General features: G+C 38.0%; 1 protein-coding gene across 3 annotated transcripts in view; it reads right to left on the reverse strand.

The window, feature by feature from the left end:
• ABI1 (abl interactor 1) overlaps positions 1-15,840 on the reverse strand; it is a 100,598-nt gene that overhangs the window by 50,254 nt on the left and 34,504 nt on the right. For all 3 annotated transcript variants that reach the window (XM_081932192.1, XM_081932191.1, XM_081932190.1), the window contains exon 2: positions 8,603-8,770. In XM_081932192.1, the coding sequence (XP_081788318.1) occupies positions 8,603-8,770 (168 nt within the window). The remainder of the gene's footprint in view (positions 1-8,602; positions 8,771-15,840) is intronic.

A 15,840-nucleotide genomic window follows, 5' to 3' on the forward strand; every position in this document is an offset into this window, starting at 1 on the left:
GAAAAAAAATAAACAACAAGCAATGAGAAAAAACTAGTGGTAAAATAGATATTAGACTCTGCGTAAATTATTCCCAGGAATCATCATGAGGGTATCTGAAAACAACCATGATACTAACACTAAAATAAAAGCAAAATTGTTTTACAAAGAGCAAATTTTTGCAAGAGCATAAAATCTTGCAGGAATTTGGCATCCTTCTACAAAGTTTTAAATTTTGTTATTTATTGCAGACATTTATTCTTTTTAATTTAAATTTTGTTTTAATTTAATGTTGGGATCCTGTTGGGACACTTACTGGATTCTTAAACCCTGGATGATGGAACATTCCTCAAAATTTTTTAATTATAATGTACCAGTGACGTGCAGCCAGGGGAGGCAGAGCCTCACCACTCTCATCATGAAAATAAAAAGAAAATTACTCTGGGAAGCTGCAAAAGTGGCTGGGAGAGGCGTGCGGCTTGGTTTAGCCTCCCTGGACATCGCAGCAGCAGCCCCAAGTGCGCTGATCTCACCATTTTTTGCATCGGACGAGCCCGGGATCCTTGCAAGGGGAATGGGACGTGTGCAGGAGGCTCCTCAGTGCCAGCCTCAGATCAGCGCAGCCGCGGTCCCCTTCATGTTGGCTCAGGAAGGAGGGGAATGGGACGTGTGCAGGGGAAGGGGACCGCAGGTTGCGCTGTTCTGAGGCTGGCGCTGAGGAGCCTCCTGCACATGTGGTCCCATTCCTCTTGCAAGTATCCCGGGCTCGCCCGATGCAAAAAATGCCTAGGTAACATCATCAGTGCTAGAAGGGGGGGGGGGAGAAAGGAGAAGTTTCTCTTCTCAGAAATGTCTTCTCAATGGAGCTGTGGCAGCCTGCCTGTCCCTTTCTGACATTTCTGAGAAGAGAAACTTCTCCGGTCGGGCTGCACCCGTGCGATCGGAGCAACCACGCGGTTTGATGACGTCACCAGCCTCACCAGCCATAAATCTCACCACACGTCACTGTAATGTACTTATGCCGAAGTACATGACAGATACTTCCAAGCAAGATTTCAGTATAAGCCAAATGAAATCTGATTTATTTCAGATTTACTGAATGTTAATGCTAGGGTAAATATAAAAGAAACTCTTATTCAAAAGCAGCTTTTGATTGTATAAATATTATACACAGACCTACAATTAAGCAATACAGACTTAGAAATTATTTGGAGGCAAAGAAAAAGAATAAGCTCTTTGGAACTGGGTTTGCTTATTCAATATCAGGCAGTTTTCTAATGGTACCTTTGTCCAACCTCGATTTAAAGAGTTTCAGCTGTAATTGATATTTCCAGATAATGTTCTTTAAATGATCAGCAATTGGAGAAAAGAAAATTCTTGTTCAAAAATAGCAAGCTGCGGTAGAGCCTCTTGGAAAATATCAATGAAAATATAAAATAACAGCTTTTGCCTTCCAAATTATAGGCACTCGAAAGCAATTATTCACTTCTCGATAATAGATCATAAGCAAGTACTTTCAAATAATATAATGCCACAACACAATAAGCACTGGGACACAAGGCTCCTGAATGGGCAATTAAAGCCTCTTTGCTTTGGAGAAGACATGGGAAGTGAAACAGAAAGGGAACTGTGAATAATTGCTCAATTCCAGTGAAATAAAAATAATCACAAGTCTGGGTTCAAAATATTGCAGTAGATAGGAGCAGATATACAGGTAACCCTCGAGTTACGACCACAATTGAGCACAAAATTTACAGGTGAAACTCGAAAAATTAGAATATCATGCAAAAATTCATTTATTTCAGTAATGCAACTTAAAAGGTGAAACTAATATATGAGATAAGACTCATTACATGCAAAGCAAGATAGTTCAAGCCGTGATTTGTAATAATTGTGATGATTATGGCTTACAGCTCATGAAATCTCCAAATCCACAACCTCAGAAAATTAGAATATTACATGCAATCAATAAAACAAGGATTGTATATAGAATATCGGACCTTTGAAAAGTATAAGCAGGCAAATGTACTCAGTACTTGGTTTGGGCCCCTTTTGCAGCAATTACTGCCTCAATGAGGTGCATGGAAGCTATCACAGCCTGTGGCACTGCTGAGGTGTTATGGAAGACCAGGATGCTTCAATAGTGGCCTTCAACTCTTCTGCATTGTTCGATCTTATGTCTCTCATCTTTCTCTTGGCAATTCCCCTTAGATTCTCTATGGGGTTCAAGTCAGGCGATTTTGCTGGCCAATCAAGCACAGTAATCCCACGGTCATTGAACCAGGTTTTGGTGCTTTTGGCAGTGTGGGCAGCTGGAAAATGAAATCAGCTTGTCTGCGGAAGGAGGCATGAAGTGCTCCAAAATCTCCTGGTAGACGGCTGCGTTGAACCTGGACTTAATGAAGCACAGTGGACCAACACCAGCAGATGACATGGCTCCCCAAATCAACACAGACTGTGGAAACTTCACACTGGAATTCAAGCATCTTGCAGTGTGTGCCTCTCCATTCTTCCTCCATACTCTGGGTCCTTGGTTTCCAAATGAGATGCAAAAGTTGCTCTCATCAGAAAAGAGGACTTTGGACCACTGAGCAACAGACCAGGTCTGTTTTTCTTTAGCCCAGGTAAGACGCCTCTGACATTGTTTGTTGTTCAGGAGCAGCTTCACAAGAGGAATACGACATTTGAGGCCCATGTCCAGGAGCCTTCTGTGTGTGGTGGCTCTTGATGCACTGACTCCAGCCTCAGTCCACTCCTTGTGAAAGTCCCCAACACTTTTGAATGGCCTTTTCCTGACAATCCTCTCCAGGCTGCGGTCATCCCTGCTGCTTGTGCACCTTTTTCTTCCACACTTTTCCCTTCCACATAACTTTCTATTAATGTGCTTTGATACAGCACTTTGGGAACATCCAACTTCTTTGCAATTACCTTTTGAGTCTTTCCCTCCTTATGGAGGCTGTCAATGATGGTTTTCTACACAACTGTCAGGTCAGCAGTCTTTCTGATGATTGTGATTCCTACTGAACCAGACTGAGAGACCCTTTAAAGGCCCAGGAACCCTTTGCAGGTGTTATGGCATAATTAGCTGATTAGAGTGGGACTCTTTGAGCCTAGAATATTGCACCTTTTCACAATATTCTAATTTTCTGAGATTGTGGATTTGGGGTTTTCATGACCTGTAAGCCATAATCATCACAATGATGACAAATCACGGCTTGAACTATCTTGCTTTGCATGTAATGAGTCTATCTCATATATTAGTTTCACCTTTTAAGTTGCACTACTGAAATAAATGAACTTTTGCATGATATTCTAATTTTTTGAGTTTCACCTGTATGTTGCTAATTGAAACATTTATTTAAGTCAGTTTACTCCATTTTATGACTTTTCTTGCCACAGTTGTTAAGTGAATTGTTGCACTTGTTAAGTAAGTAACACGGTTGTTAAGTGAATCTGGATTCCCCATTAACTTTGCTTGTAGAAGGTCACAAAAGGAGATCACATAAACCCAATTTGTGACTGCAATGGTCATAAATATGAACCAGTTGCCAAGCATCTGAATTTTGATCATAGGACCATGGAAAGCTGCAATGGTTGTAAGTGTGGGAAATGGTCATAAGTAAGGTTTTTCAGTGCCACTTTAACTTTGAATGGTCACTAAATGAACTGTTGTAAGTCGAGGACTACCTGTAGTCATTCACCAAAGAAAATTAATCATTTAAATGTATGCATTAAATAGCTTGCATTCTTTTTTTGCTCATGCATTTTTCTCCAAGGGAGTTCTAAACATTTATCACATAATTTCTACATATTATTTAAAGTTCAGGAGAACTAATTCAGAGAGAGAAAAGGAAAGATTTATTTATTATTCAGGCAGGGTTCAAAAAGTAAGAAGAATTCTGAAACAAGACTGATTTTCAAGTACAATGGTACCTTGGTACTCAACTACTTTGAAACTCATTGAATTTGGTATTCAGCACATTTTGACATGAAAATTTTAATCCTATACTCATTGTTTGCTTGGTACTCAATACACAAGCTAAAACTTCTCAAAGTCGGCTGCCTTGTAATTCAACACATTATTCTTATGGGGAAAAATTGTTTGGTACTCATTGTTTTTGGTACTCATCACGCCTCCCTGAACCAATTAACAATAAGTACCAAGGTACCACTGTATCAGGAATTCTTCTAAGGCATTGTCTCATTAGTGATGTTTGGCTTCCTAGAGCATCATCAAATCATTATTGTACCAAGAAAACATCAATTTATTTTATATCTGCTTTGTACAGTTCTTTTAACTACATTTTAACCTCCTCCATGTCAATTGTCAACTGTACATATTTAATTTAATTTTATTGCATCCTGTTATATTTTGTATGAACTGTACACCGCCCCGAGTCCCTTGCGGGAGAGGGGGCGGTCTAGAAGCATTAAATATTATTATTATTATTATTATTATTATTATTATTATTATTATTATTATTATTATTATTATTATTATTATTATTATTATTATTATTATTATTATTATTATTATTAAGAATAGGCTTAAAAATAATGACAAAAATGTTGCCAAAAGTCGCTTTAAAACACTAGTGAGGAAATGGTCCAAATCTTGAAGTTATATTGGGCTGTTTGGCTAGCTCCCATATTTCTAAGAAAATCTCTCTCCAGGATCTAAGGCAAACCCGACAAACTGTTTTATATTCTGGTACTGATTTTAATTTCTTTGCTTGAATAAGCTAAATAATTATGGCTTAAAGATACAAATGTCACTTAAGGGATCATATGTACAGAGCCATAAGGGGCCAATTAACACATTATTCCAATTGACACCAGTTCCCTAGCCAAATTGGCATCTGGTTTATAGTAATTATGGACCAAGAATGAGGCAGATATGGGACACTTTTGGAATCCTCCTAGAAGAGGAGACAAACTTGTATCGGTTGTCAAACTCAGGAGAAGGAACTCCACAAGAAGCCTTTTTCCCATGCAGAAATTGGAGACTGCAGAGTCAGGTAATGACTCTTCTCAGATACCTGTTCAAAATGGAAGCATTCCCAACCTTGACAGAGGATTGACAAGGTAAAGATGCCATTCCAGGACAGCACTTGGAAAAGGCATTCCCCAAACAGTTATGTGTGGCAGAATTAATTACCAAGAAGTTAATAAGATGTGGTGGCTCAGTGGCTAAGATATTGAGCTTGTGGATCAGAAAGGTCGGCAGTTTGGCAGTTTGAATCCCTAGCGCCACGTACCGGAGTGAGCTCCTGTTACTTGTCCCAGCTTCTGCCAAACTAGCAATTCGAAAGCATGTAAAAATGCAAATAGAAAACTAGGAACCACCTTTGGTGGGAAGGTAACAGGGTTCCGTGCACCTTTGGCATTTAGTCATGCCGGTTACATGACCAGGGAGACATCTTTGGACAGTGCTGGCTCTTCGGCTTTGAAACGGAGATGAGCAGCGCCCCCTAGAGTCGGGAACAACTAGCATATAGAACATATGTGCGAAGGGCATATGTGCAAGGGAAACCTTTACTTTTACCTAGCTAAGTATGGGGGTTAGGGAAAAGACTCCAAAAAACAGTTGGGTGCAGTAGAAGTTATCAAGTTGCTTCTCTATGAGTGACAACAAGGTCATAGTTAATATGAAGACTTCAAGAGTTTCAGGGGAAGGTTGTGGTTTTTAGTCTTCCATCCTGCAGATCTAGGCACTTACTACAGTGGCCTTAATGGATCAGAGTATATAAAATAATGATGTGCTGATATGTTGCACTCCACAAATGACCAGTTATTGGAAAAAAAATCAATCTTCACACATCTCCCATCCATGTTGTCCTTATATAATTTGATACTTTGATCATTTTCATTTCAGAGTGAGGTTGGTCTGGTGGTTAAGGCACCAGGCTGGAAACCAAGAGGCAACAAGTTCAAGTCCCGTCGTAGCTATAAAACCCAGCTGTGAGACCTTGGGCCTGTCACTCACTCTCAGCCCAACTCACTTCACAAAGTTGTTGTGAGAAAAATAGGAAGAATGTGTGTTTGATATGTGTACTGTCTCAACTTATATATATAAAGTTTGAACTGTCTGATCACAGAACTGCGAATGAGGCTTTTCAAATCCTAAATAAAATACCATCTTAATCCATTCAGAAAATAACTGGCAATATTTGATATTGGAAATCATTATGGGCCATTTAAAGAATCTCTGTTGCTCGATTTCTATTGCACATAGGCCCTATATAAGTAGACGGCAGAGGAAATTACATTTGGAAGATTGATCAATGAACAGTGGTTAATGTTCTGAGAGAACAACAATAGTTTCTGATAAGAAGAAACTACACAGCAGAGAGAAAAAGACATTGCAGGCATGTTTGTTTTCCTGTGCACATTGCAGAATTTAAAACATTCCACTTCAGCAGTATTAAAATAAGATGGCAAAAAAACAACCAAGTATGTGTATATAAATAGCATTTCCTTTTCATACATTACTGTGGTTAATTACAAGTGAAATCAATCAACTGATAAGAATTGTGTTTTAGTGCCTTGAGAAATATGACTAACAATTTAGTTTTATTAATGTTGAAAATGATAGCACATAACTAAAACTGAATTTAAAAGTTAATTTTATAAAGAAACCTAAAGAGAATAATGAATTTAAATTAATTTCCAAAAGTTCTCAAATAAAAAAGCATTTACAGTCCCAGTAAATGCTCCCCTGCTACGTTACAAAGCAAGAATTATTTATCATTTAAAAAAAAAATAACCCAGGGGACTTGATGTTTCTGTGCATAATACAGCCTTCATACCAAGCCAAAAACTTATCAAAACAAATGGCTGTGCTATTTGTACTTAGATTATGGCTTAACTAGTATTAATAAGGCAACACAATATAAAATAACAGACTTAAATGTTTAAGCAATCTATTTCCCTAAACATGTTAATATCCTTATGGCATGGTTTAAAAATATATATTGTATTATTTATTTTAAAATATATTTTCTGGTTTAAAATAGGATTAGTTCAGGTTCATGAAAGCAGTTATTACAAAATAAAATGGGAAGCTTCTCAGAAATTCATTTGCCTAATTATGCAAATAGTTCACTAGTTGTAGTACTTATAAGTAGTTTTAATGTAGTAGTATAAAAGGTATGCGGTGGCTCAGTGGCTAAGACACTGAGCTTGTCAACCAGAAAGGTTGACAGTTCAGCAGTTCGAATCCCAGCACTGCATAATGGAGTGAGCTCCTGATACTTGTCCCAGCTTCTGCTAACCTAGCAGTTCAAAAGCACGTAAAAATGCAAGTAGAAAAATAGAGATCCCCTTTGGTGGGAATGTAACAGCGTTCCGTGCGCCTTCGGCATTTAGTCATGCCAGCCACATGATCAGGGAGACATCTTTGGACAGTGCTGGCTCTTCGGCTTTGAAATGGAGATGAGCACCGCCCCCTATAGTTGGGAACGACTAGCACATATGTGTGAGGGTAACCTTTACCTAGTACTGTATAAATTTATTTTTAATGCCATTTAAAAAAAATATTCCTATGTTTTAAAACAAAACAAATAGAAAAATATTTTAATGATAATATATAGATAGTCTTTGGTTAACAAACACTTGTTTAACAATTATTCAATTTTACAACAGCACTGAACAAATGAAACGTATAACTGGTCTTTGAACTTTTGATCATCCGAGCATCCTGCATTCACATTTATTATAATCTTTGTGCTTGGCAAACAGCTCTCACTTGACATGAAGGTCTGTCTACAAGCACCTGAGTCTGTGCTATACGTTGACTTTGGTTGTTGGGAGCCTGCATGATTGCAAGGAGAGCCTCATTTAACAATCTGTGAAGTAGGGTTAACAATGGCAACACGGATTGTAGAGATTGCCCAGGAGCAGTCATGGGATGTTAAGCTTTGCAAGTGCATCTTTCAACCACAGGAATTCCAGTTCCAGTAACTGCCATTAACTAAGGATTACGTGTGCGTGTGTGCATCTGTGTGTCTGTGTATCTCCTAGGATTCATCTCTTGAATTCTTGGATGTTTCTGAGCTTGATTGTCTTCTTGCAGACATTTCATTACCAGGCTAGGTCATATTATCAATGATGATGTTGCATTACCTAGCTTCGTAATGAAATATCTGCATGACCACCAAGCTCAGAGAACATTAAGAAGTCAACATAAAATATTTTGTTCAATTGTTAATATTTAAAATATGATTTACTTAATGCATATTAAAACAGTATAAATTTTACAAAAGTTGCTTTTTGCAAGCCCAGGTACATATTACAATTATCTATTATTTCCATCTGAGCTAATATGATTGACCAAGTAGGAATATTTTAAATCCATAGCGGCCATACTATACAATGAATTACATCAAGAAATTGGTGAAATCGGGAAGAAAAAAGAAGCTAAATACTGCAAGTGAAGAATAGTTTATCTCAAATTTTAAGTCAGTGAAGCTTATGTCACAGATACAACATGTCTCGCCTCCCAAGACATGAAGATCATGACATAAATTGAGATACTTATAGACAACATCTTGAAGCAAACCATTACCCAGTTTGTGGAGGAAGAAAATATACATAATAACTTAATTCCATGGCAAATAATTACCTGTGAAATATGATTAATAGAGGATTCCATTCTCCGGAGTTGGGAGGCTTGGATATCCAATAGTTGGAGCACATTGTTGGCCAATGCATTGATCTGGTAAGCAACACTGGCTAAAGATTGGGTTGTGTATGCTTTGGTCTCTTCTAATGCTTTCCTTTTGTCTGGAGCCTAAAGAATGAGACAAGAAAATGAAAAGATTCAGAGAGAGAGATCAAACACAAAATCACAACAAATTAATCAATGTAGACTATAAAGAGTGAGATATGAATAAATACATATAATCTTTTCAAAATGTTTTGATGCCTCCAAAGAAAGCCCCCATAATTGTGTCCCATAGAAATACTTTACAATTGTCTGCACAAGGAATGGAATGTATGAAACACACATGCTAATATTTTTGGAGGCTATAGTATGTTCCAATCAGCCAATTCAGAAACAGGAAAAGTCTCCTGCACAATAGTGCACACCCAGGTAGACAAACTGAATATTCAAATGGGAACAAGAAAAAAAACCCCAAGCAATACTGTATGCAATTTTGCTATTACAGAAGAATTTTAAGGACTTTTTTACACAAGCTGGTTAAATTCTTACTATTTCACAGGAGCTTATGAATTTCAATACAAATAATAATAATAATAATAATAATAATAATAATAATAATAATAATAATAATAATAATAATAATAATAATAATTTTTTATTTGTTAGCCGCACCCTCTCCTAAAAGGACTCGGGGCGGCTATTCAAGGTACAACTACAGGTAGATCTCAGATTAATACAGCAATATTTTTTACCAACGACAATCCAGGGTAGTCTTGATTACTATTGTAACCCAAGATACAAAGGTCATTAAGCAGCAAGAGCTAGGACTTCCAAGTAAGAAGGGCAGGTGGCAGGGGAGGTCCTGAGAGAGCCAGCACAAGCCACATGCAAATTAGAAAGCCAGGATAGGCTACAAGTTGCAGGAGGCCCTAGGTTTGTGATGGTGAACCTGTGGCATGCAGAGCCCATTCTGCAAGCACACGAGCCGTTGCCTCAGCTCAGTTCCACCATGCATGTGCGTGCGCCTCCCGCCAGCCAATTTTTGGATGTCTGCTACGAATGCGTGGGGGGAGGGACGCATGTGGAAGATGCATGCGCAGGGGATGAGGGGTTGTGTTTGTATGCACAGGGACAGGTGCTTCCCCGCACCCCATTTTTTGTCCCAGGAGGCTTTAGGGAGGCTTGCTAGGCCCAAAGCTGTTGCGTGTGCGCGCTTTCAGCACATGACGACAAAAAGGTTATCCATCACTTCCCTAGGCCCTAGGAAGACCAGTGGAGGTTGTACCTGGCAGGTGAGTGCTGAATGGCCACTAGACCCAATAGCTCTAAAAAGTTATTAGTAAATACAAGCAAAGTTTTATCCGCATTATATTTGCTTTGTAAAGATATAAAATAGGGTGTTCAAAATAAGGAACCTCAAACTGGCCACTAGCTACCTTTTCAAAATTGTGATCAGATTCCAAACTAGAAGCCTTCTGATGTAGCCAATGAGCTAGGAAATAATCTGGATCAAATTATCAAACTAACCCTTGCCACATTCCAATATCCTGGTCTAAAAGTAAGATTTGTTTGTTCCCATAAGTAATAGGAGAACAAACATTACTTCCTCTCCTTATCTACATGCAATAAAGTTTTTCTTAGTGTTTTGTGGAAAGAAAAATAAACTCTACTGTGTGCAATGGGTGCAATTCTCCCAAATAACCTGAGGGTTTTAAGAGATTTAAGATAGCAATTCTCAACCTTTTATGACCTGTGGGCACATGTTTCAAGGTTAAAATGTTTCAGTTCTGAAATGTTCCCATGTTACCAAACGTATTTCAACATTATTCCTCCCTTATCAGATGAGTTATATACTAAAAAAAAAAAAACCCCACAGGATTATTTGATTGGAAAACAGAATATTTCTAGTAAGATTAGGACAGCATTAGAAAATTTCCGGGGATGGAATATTTCAACCTTGTAACATTTAGCACACTTCTAACTTCAAAAACAAAGCAGTGTGTTGCACCCAGTATTTTTCTTTTTAAAATCTGCCGAGAGAGAGGTTTCTTGATTCAGCATACTTGAAAACTTCAGTAATGGAAGGTGGTGATTTGCTTTGCAGTTTTGTCACTTTCACATTTTTAAATTCAACGTTTTTAGTTTTTAAAAAAAAAGCATGGTAGGCATGAAGGGGCCCCTAAACAACATCAAAATAAATTTTTGTTTTTGTATTTCTAATTCATGTTAATTGTACAGATAAATTTCTATATTAGAATTTTAGACTTTGTAATCATGTTTGTGCTTGCATTTAACTTATATAAGCTCAGTTGCATTGCTTCTTACTGCTTTATTTGTTGATTAATCTGGTTATATTTTACGTCTTCATTCTATTTATTTACTGTTCTTTTGAAAACATTTTATTTCAAAGCAATTCTCTATATAAACAAAAGTCTAGGGAACCTGAGAACTAACAGAATCATAAATTTATCAGCTCACACATTTAAAGGCAAAACTGGGGTTAAAATAAGTGTACCAGTTTACAAGGGAGAAGACAACAGGAGATGCTTTCAACAGATATGGATTATTAGCAATTGCTGTAAGTTCTGATTTTTATGGAACAACTAATGACTCCATAAACATATTGACAAAATGATGTCAGTTTATGTCTCCTACTGAACAATCATCATTGCTTTTATTTTATAGTGTAGGGCTGGGCAACATGGCAACCACTTAACATTGTAGACTAAAACATCTGGGTGGAGACGTTTATGAGAGCAGCAGACCAAACCACTTGGAAAGTACCAGACCATCTCAAGAAGAAGAGTTCTAAGAGTAGTGATGGCGCAGTGGTTAGAATGCAGAACTACAGATTACTTCTGCTGACTGTCGGCTGCCAAGAGTTTGGCAGTTTGAATCTCACCAGCTTAAAGTTGACTCAGCCTTCCAAGTTTGGTAAAGGACGCAGATTATTGCGGGCAATATGCTGACTCAGTAAATCGCTCAGAGAGTGCTATAAAGCACTGTGAAGTGGTATATAAGTCTATGTGCTATTGCTATTTGCTTGAAGAAGTTTCTTTTGTCTTTTTAATCCCAATTGTACAAGTCATTTATGGACATATTTGAAAATCCAACTGGTTAATTCATGCTGATTTTAAAAGCTCATGTCATACTGGAGACAAAAGAAAAATTACAACATCTCATTTTATCGAGTGGTTGAAAACATATTAAAAACTAACTACAGGACAATATGTTGTTATTGGAAGGAGCAGAGTTTTTTCTTCGTGTTTTACTTCTAATATGAGATTTCCAACTTCAATGTATGCTGGAAGAGATAAAACCTAATTCCACCCAACTACAATTATCAAAGCAAGAGATTGTGGGAAGAGAAACATGTTAGTCTACGGTAGCAAAGAAAATGAGAAAATGTCTGGTGGGGTGGGTTTTTTTAGAATAACACCTTTTATTAAAAGGTATAATCTGTTGTGAACTAGGTCTTTTAATAAAATGCACTAGTCTGAAAAGGTCTTACCAGATTCCTGATTCAAAAATTATGTCAGAGACATAATTGGTTTGGACAATGAATTTTAAGGGCCATCAAAGAGGAAGGAAATATTAGAAAGACCCTGTAAATGTACAATACTACAAAACAAAAGAGAACTAATCACAGATATATTTGCCTATAAAATTACAGGAAGAGTAATTACTGAGAACAAGAAAGGCCAAAGGGAAGCTTAAAGAAGTCAGTTTAGAAACAATCAAGCATGAAGAAAAAGAAACGCAACTGACAAAAATATTATTCCTTTAATAAAAATAAGTAAACTATAAGTCAAACAAAATCTATGGAAAACAAATAGAAAAGGGTGATGATGGTTATATTCCTTCCAGAAGTTTTCCATGGTGGTGCCAACCTCACAATACAAAGATACATCTTTACTTTTGTTCATTCCACCCAAATATAAAATTAAAATAAAACCATCAGGAAGTGAGAAAGGAAATGCTGGCAGGATGATCATCAGGGCAGCCGCAATTACTCATTGCTGGGAAACAGAGCTGAAGTAATTGGGAAGGGACATTTTAGACTTCTCTGTTGTACAAATGTTGGGCAATCACTTACATAAATCTCATTAAGAAATGCATTCTTCTTGTGAAAAATTCTTTTTCTTTCTTTCCTCTCTTTCTTTCTCTCCTTCCTTCCTTCCTTCCTTCTCTATATATTTCTCACTGACATATATGTCAAAGAAATCTATTCGGGAACTTGCAAATGTTTTGCTGCTGTGAATAAAATGGCACTATGCTACTTGCCTTTTTGACATATTAGTTGAAGTAGTCAAATATAATCATTTTCAACTCTTGATTTAGGAGGGGGCTGGGAGAAACCTTGCCTTTTCCCACAGGTAAAAATGCTGGCCAGAACTTTTTTCTAAACCTTGGCCACTTAAGATATGTGCACTTCAACTCCCAGAATTCCTCCAGCTAACTGGCTACTGAATTCTGGGAGTTGAAGCCCGCACATCTTAAAATAGTGATGTCTTCTTTAGTTTTGTACTTGCTTGGAATGCAGGAAAACAACTAAGGCTTACCTACCCATCAGTGGTGGGTTGCAGGCGGTATGCCCCGGTATGGGCGTACCAGTGCCTGCCCGGAGCACCGGGTACCGTTCCAGTGCTCTGGAGGGTCCACCTGCCTGCCTGAGTTCCTTACCTGTATTTGAGCTCTTCGGCGCTTCTGCACACGGAGCGCATGGTGCCTGCGCGATGCTCTGTCGAGCAGCTCGAGCGTCACAGAGGCTCATGGAGGCGTCTCAAGAGGTAAGGACGCATGCACATACTGCATGCATTCATGTGATGGATGCTGGGCCCCGTTGCAACGTACCGGTTATAACAGGATCCAGAACCCACGACCATAGAATTTTTCTATGTTCCACATACCCAGCAACATGACATGCCTTTGCAGCTCAAAACTAGAGGAAGATATAGATCCACGTGGGTTTTATCCCATGTCTGCCCTGTTTCAATCATGATTTATTAAATAAACCACAAGAAGCTACATTACCAAAGTAGGCATGGTTTACAAAAAAGACTGCCTAGCTTTCCCCAACATGTCGCCTAAAAGTAAACAATCATACTGTGGCTTAAGATGTTGGGTGAACCTAATCAGTGTTGGTCAAACCACACTGGCTCACATCCGTAAAAGATGCCTGAGGTAATGCTGACCTACCTCATTACATTCCTCATGAGAATGCTTCTGCCAGCACTACTTTGAATAAAAATGTAAGGAGAAAAAAAAGACAAACAGGCAATTCCTTGTTTCTAAACCACAGTGACTAATTTATTAATTTTCTCACACCATGTTCCAAACAGCCTTCCACTGCGCAGTTGGCTATTTTCTGCAACTTTTAGGAAATTTGTTGGACTATATTATACTGCCAAACTTGCTGTTTCCGATATAATCCAATATATATGTATCAAGATATTTTTCATTTGTATATTGTAGCATGCTTTTAACTAATATTTTATTTTACACTCTGAAAGGCCTCTTCAGGAGAGGAATATCAGACAGATAAGTTTCTTCTGTCCCCTTATTTATCTGAAGTCTAATTTCCTCTGTTTGTTTATAGAGAATCTTTTCTAAAAGATTCTGCAGATACCTTCCTTATGCTCAAACTTTATGCAATTGGGCCGGTTTGCCATCTACTTTACTCTTATATTTATTCCTATTGAAAAGAAATGCAATGGTATTTAGTTATGCAGAAAGCCCTTCCTCCTTTGCATTGCCTAGTGAAATGCAAATTTGATTATCTTAATGTTTACATACGAGTTAAACAATTTGTATTTGTTCACATTTTGCTTCATACAGGATGCCCTAACCTGCAAGTTGCTGCCAAAATAGGCAATAGTCAGCAGGCTCCAAATTAAGCAATTTTTTTCCTGCTCCTGTAATTCACAACCCTTATTGCTTAAGTTTTCTGAGAAACCTACAGAATTTAATTTACATTTCCTGGTATTTCCAGTTTAGTTTCTTCAAAATTTCCTCTAGTCTTCTATCAGCATTTTCACACAGTTCAGTCCCAACAGAGGCATTCAGCCAACATCATTTTAATATGTCCCAAATTAATAGATACCACAGTCCTAATATTTCAATATTTATCAAACACTGGAATTTAAAAGAAATGAATTAATTAGGACAGCTTAATCAGGCTGCACAAACTCATAGAATGCGAAGCATTAGATGCATAAATTAAAAATAATCACAGATCAGCAAAAGAGCAATAATGAGGCCTGCAAGCCCTCGGCAACTGATCTTTTGAGATGCCAAGATTGGAGGCCTCCCACTGTGGATTTATTTAGTATTTAAAAAAACACCTGTGGGCTATATAAGGCTGCATGGCTGGCTGTATGTTGTACAGGCCTAATTTAAATTTTGCTGTATAGTAATACTTACAAATCCTGGAATGCAGATTCATGCCCATTGCCCATTTACTGTAAACGAAGGCTAGAATCACTGTTAGAGAAACTATTACAGAAACTAAACAAAAAAAAAAGAATGCACTCTCCATTTATTTTTCCTAATCTCCGTGTGTTTCCTCTATCCCCGCTCTGTTTTCCCCTTCTGAAGGAAGTCCATCTAATGGGGCCAAGATGAAGGTCTTACACTGTGATTTGGCACATCATCCTAGCAGATATAAGATTGGTCCCCAATTTGATACTCTTTTGAAATGCCCTGCAGACCTGGTTTTGCCAGCGGGTCAGGGGATTCCAGGCAGTGGTGGGTTGCAGGCAGTACGCCCTGGTATGGGTGTACCGGTGCCTACCCGGAGCACCGGGTATCGTTCCAGTACAGTTCTCCAGAGGGCCTGCCCGCCCGAGCTCCTTACCTGTATTTGAGGCTGAGCTTGTTGATCAGAAAGATCAGCAGTTCAACAGTTTGAAATCCTAGCATCTGAAGATTGCCTTAGTAACGGTTCATCCTTTTTAATTAAATACAATAAATAGATCTTCCCTTTTTATTAAGAACAATATTGCCTTCCTACAAATAGGCCCTCTATATGATTTATCAACTACACAGCAGGTTTGGACTGCAACCTTCCTACCACTGTATTATAAGATTTCAGTTTGGGGATAATGAAATAGCATAGTTGTTCAAGCGTTAAACTTGAAACTTAGGTTTCAAGTTTTCACTCTACCTTGAAATGAACTGAAAGACTTTGGACCAAT

This window comes from Natrix helvetica (assembly GCF_964273705.1).
Source record: "Natrix helvetica genome assembly, chromosome: Z".
NCBI classification, from domain to species: Eukaryota; Metazoa; Chordata; class Lepidosauria; order Squamata; family Natricidae; genus Natrix; species Natrix helvetica.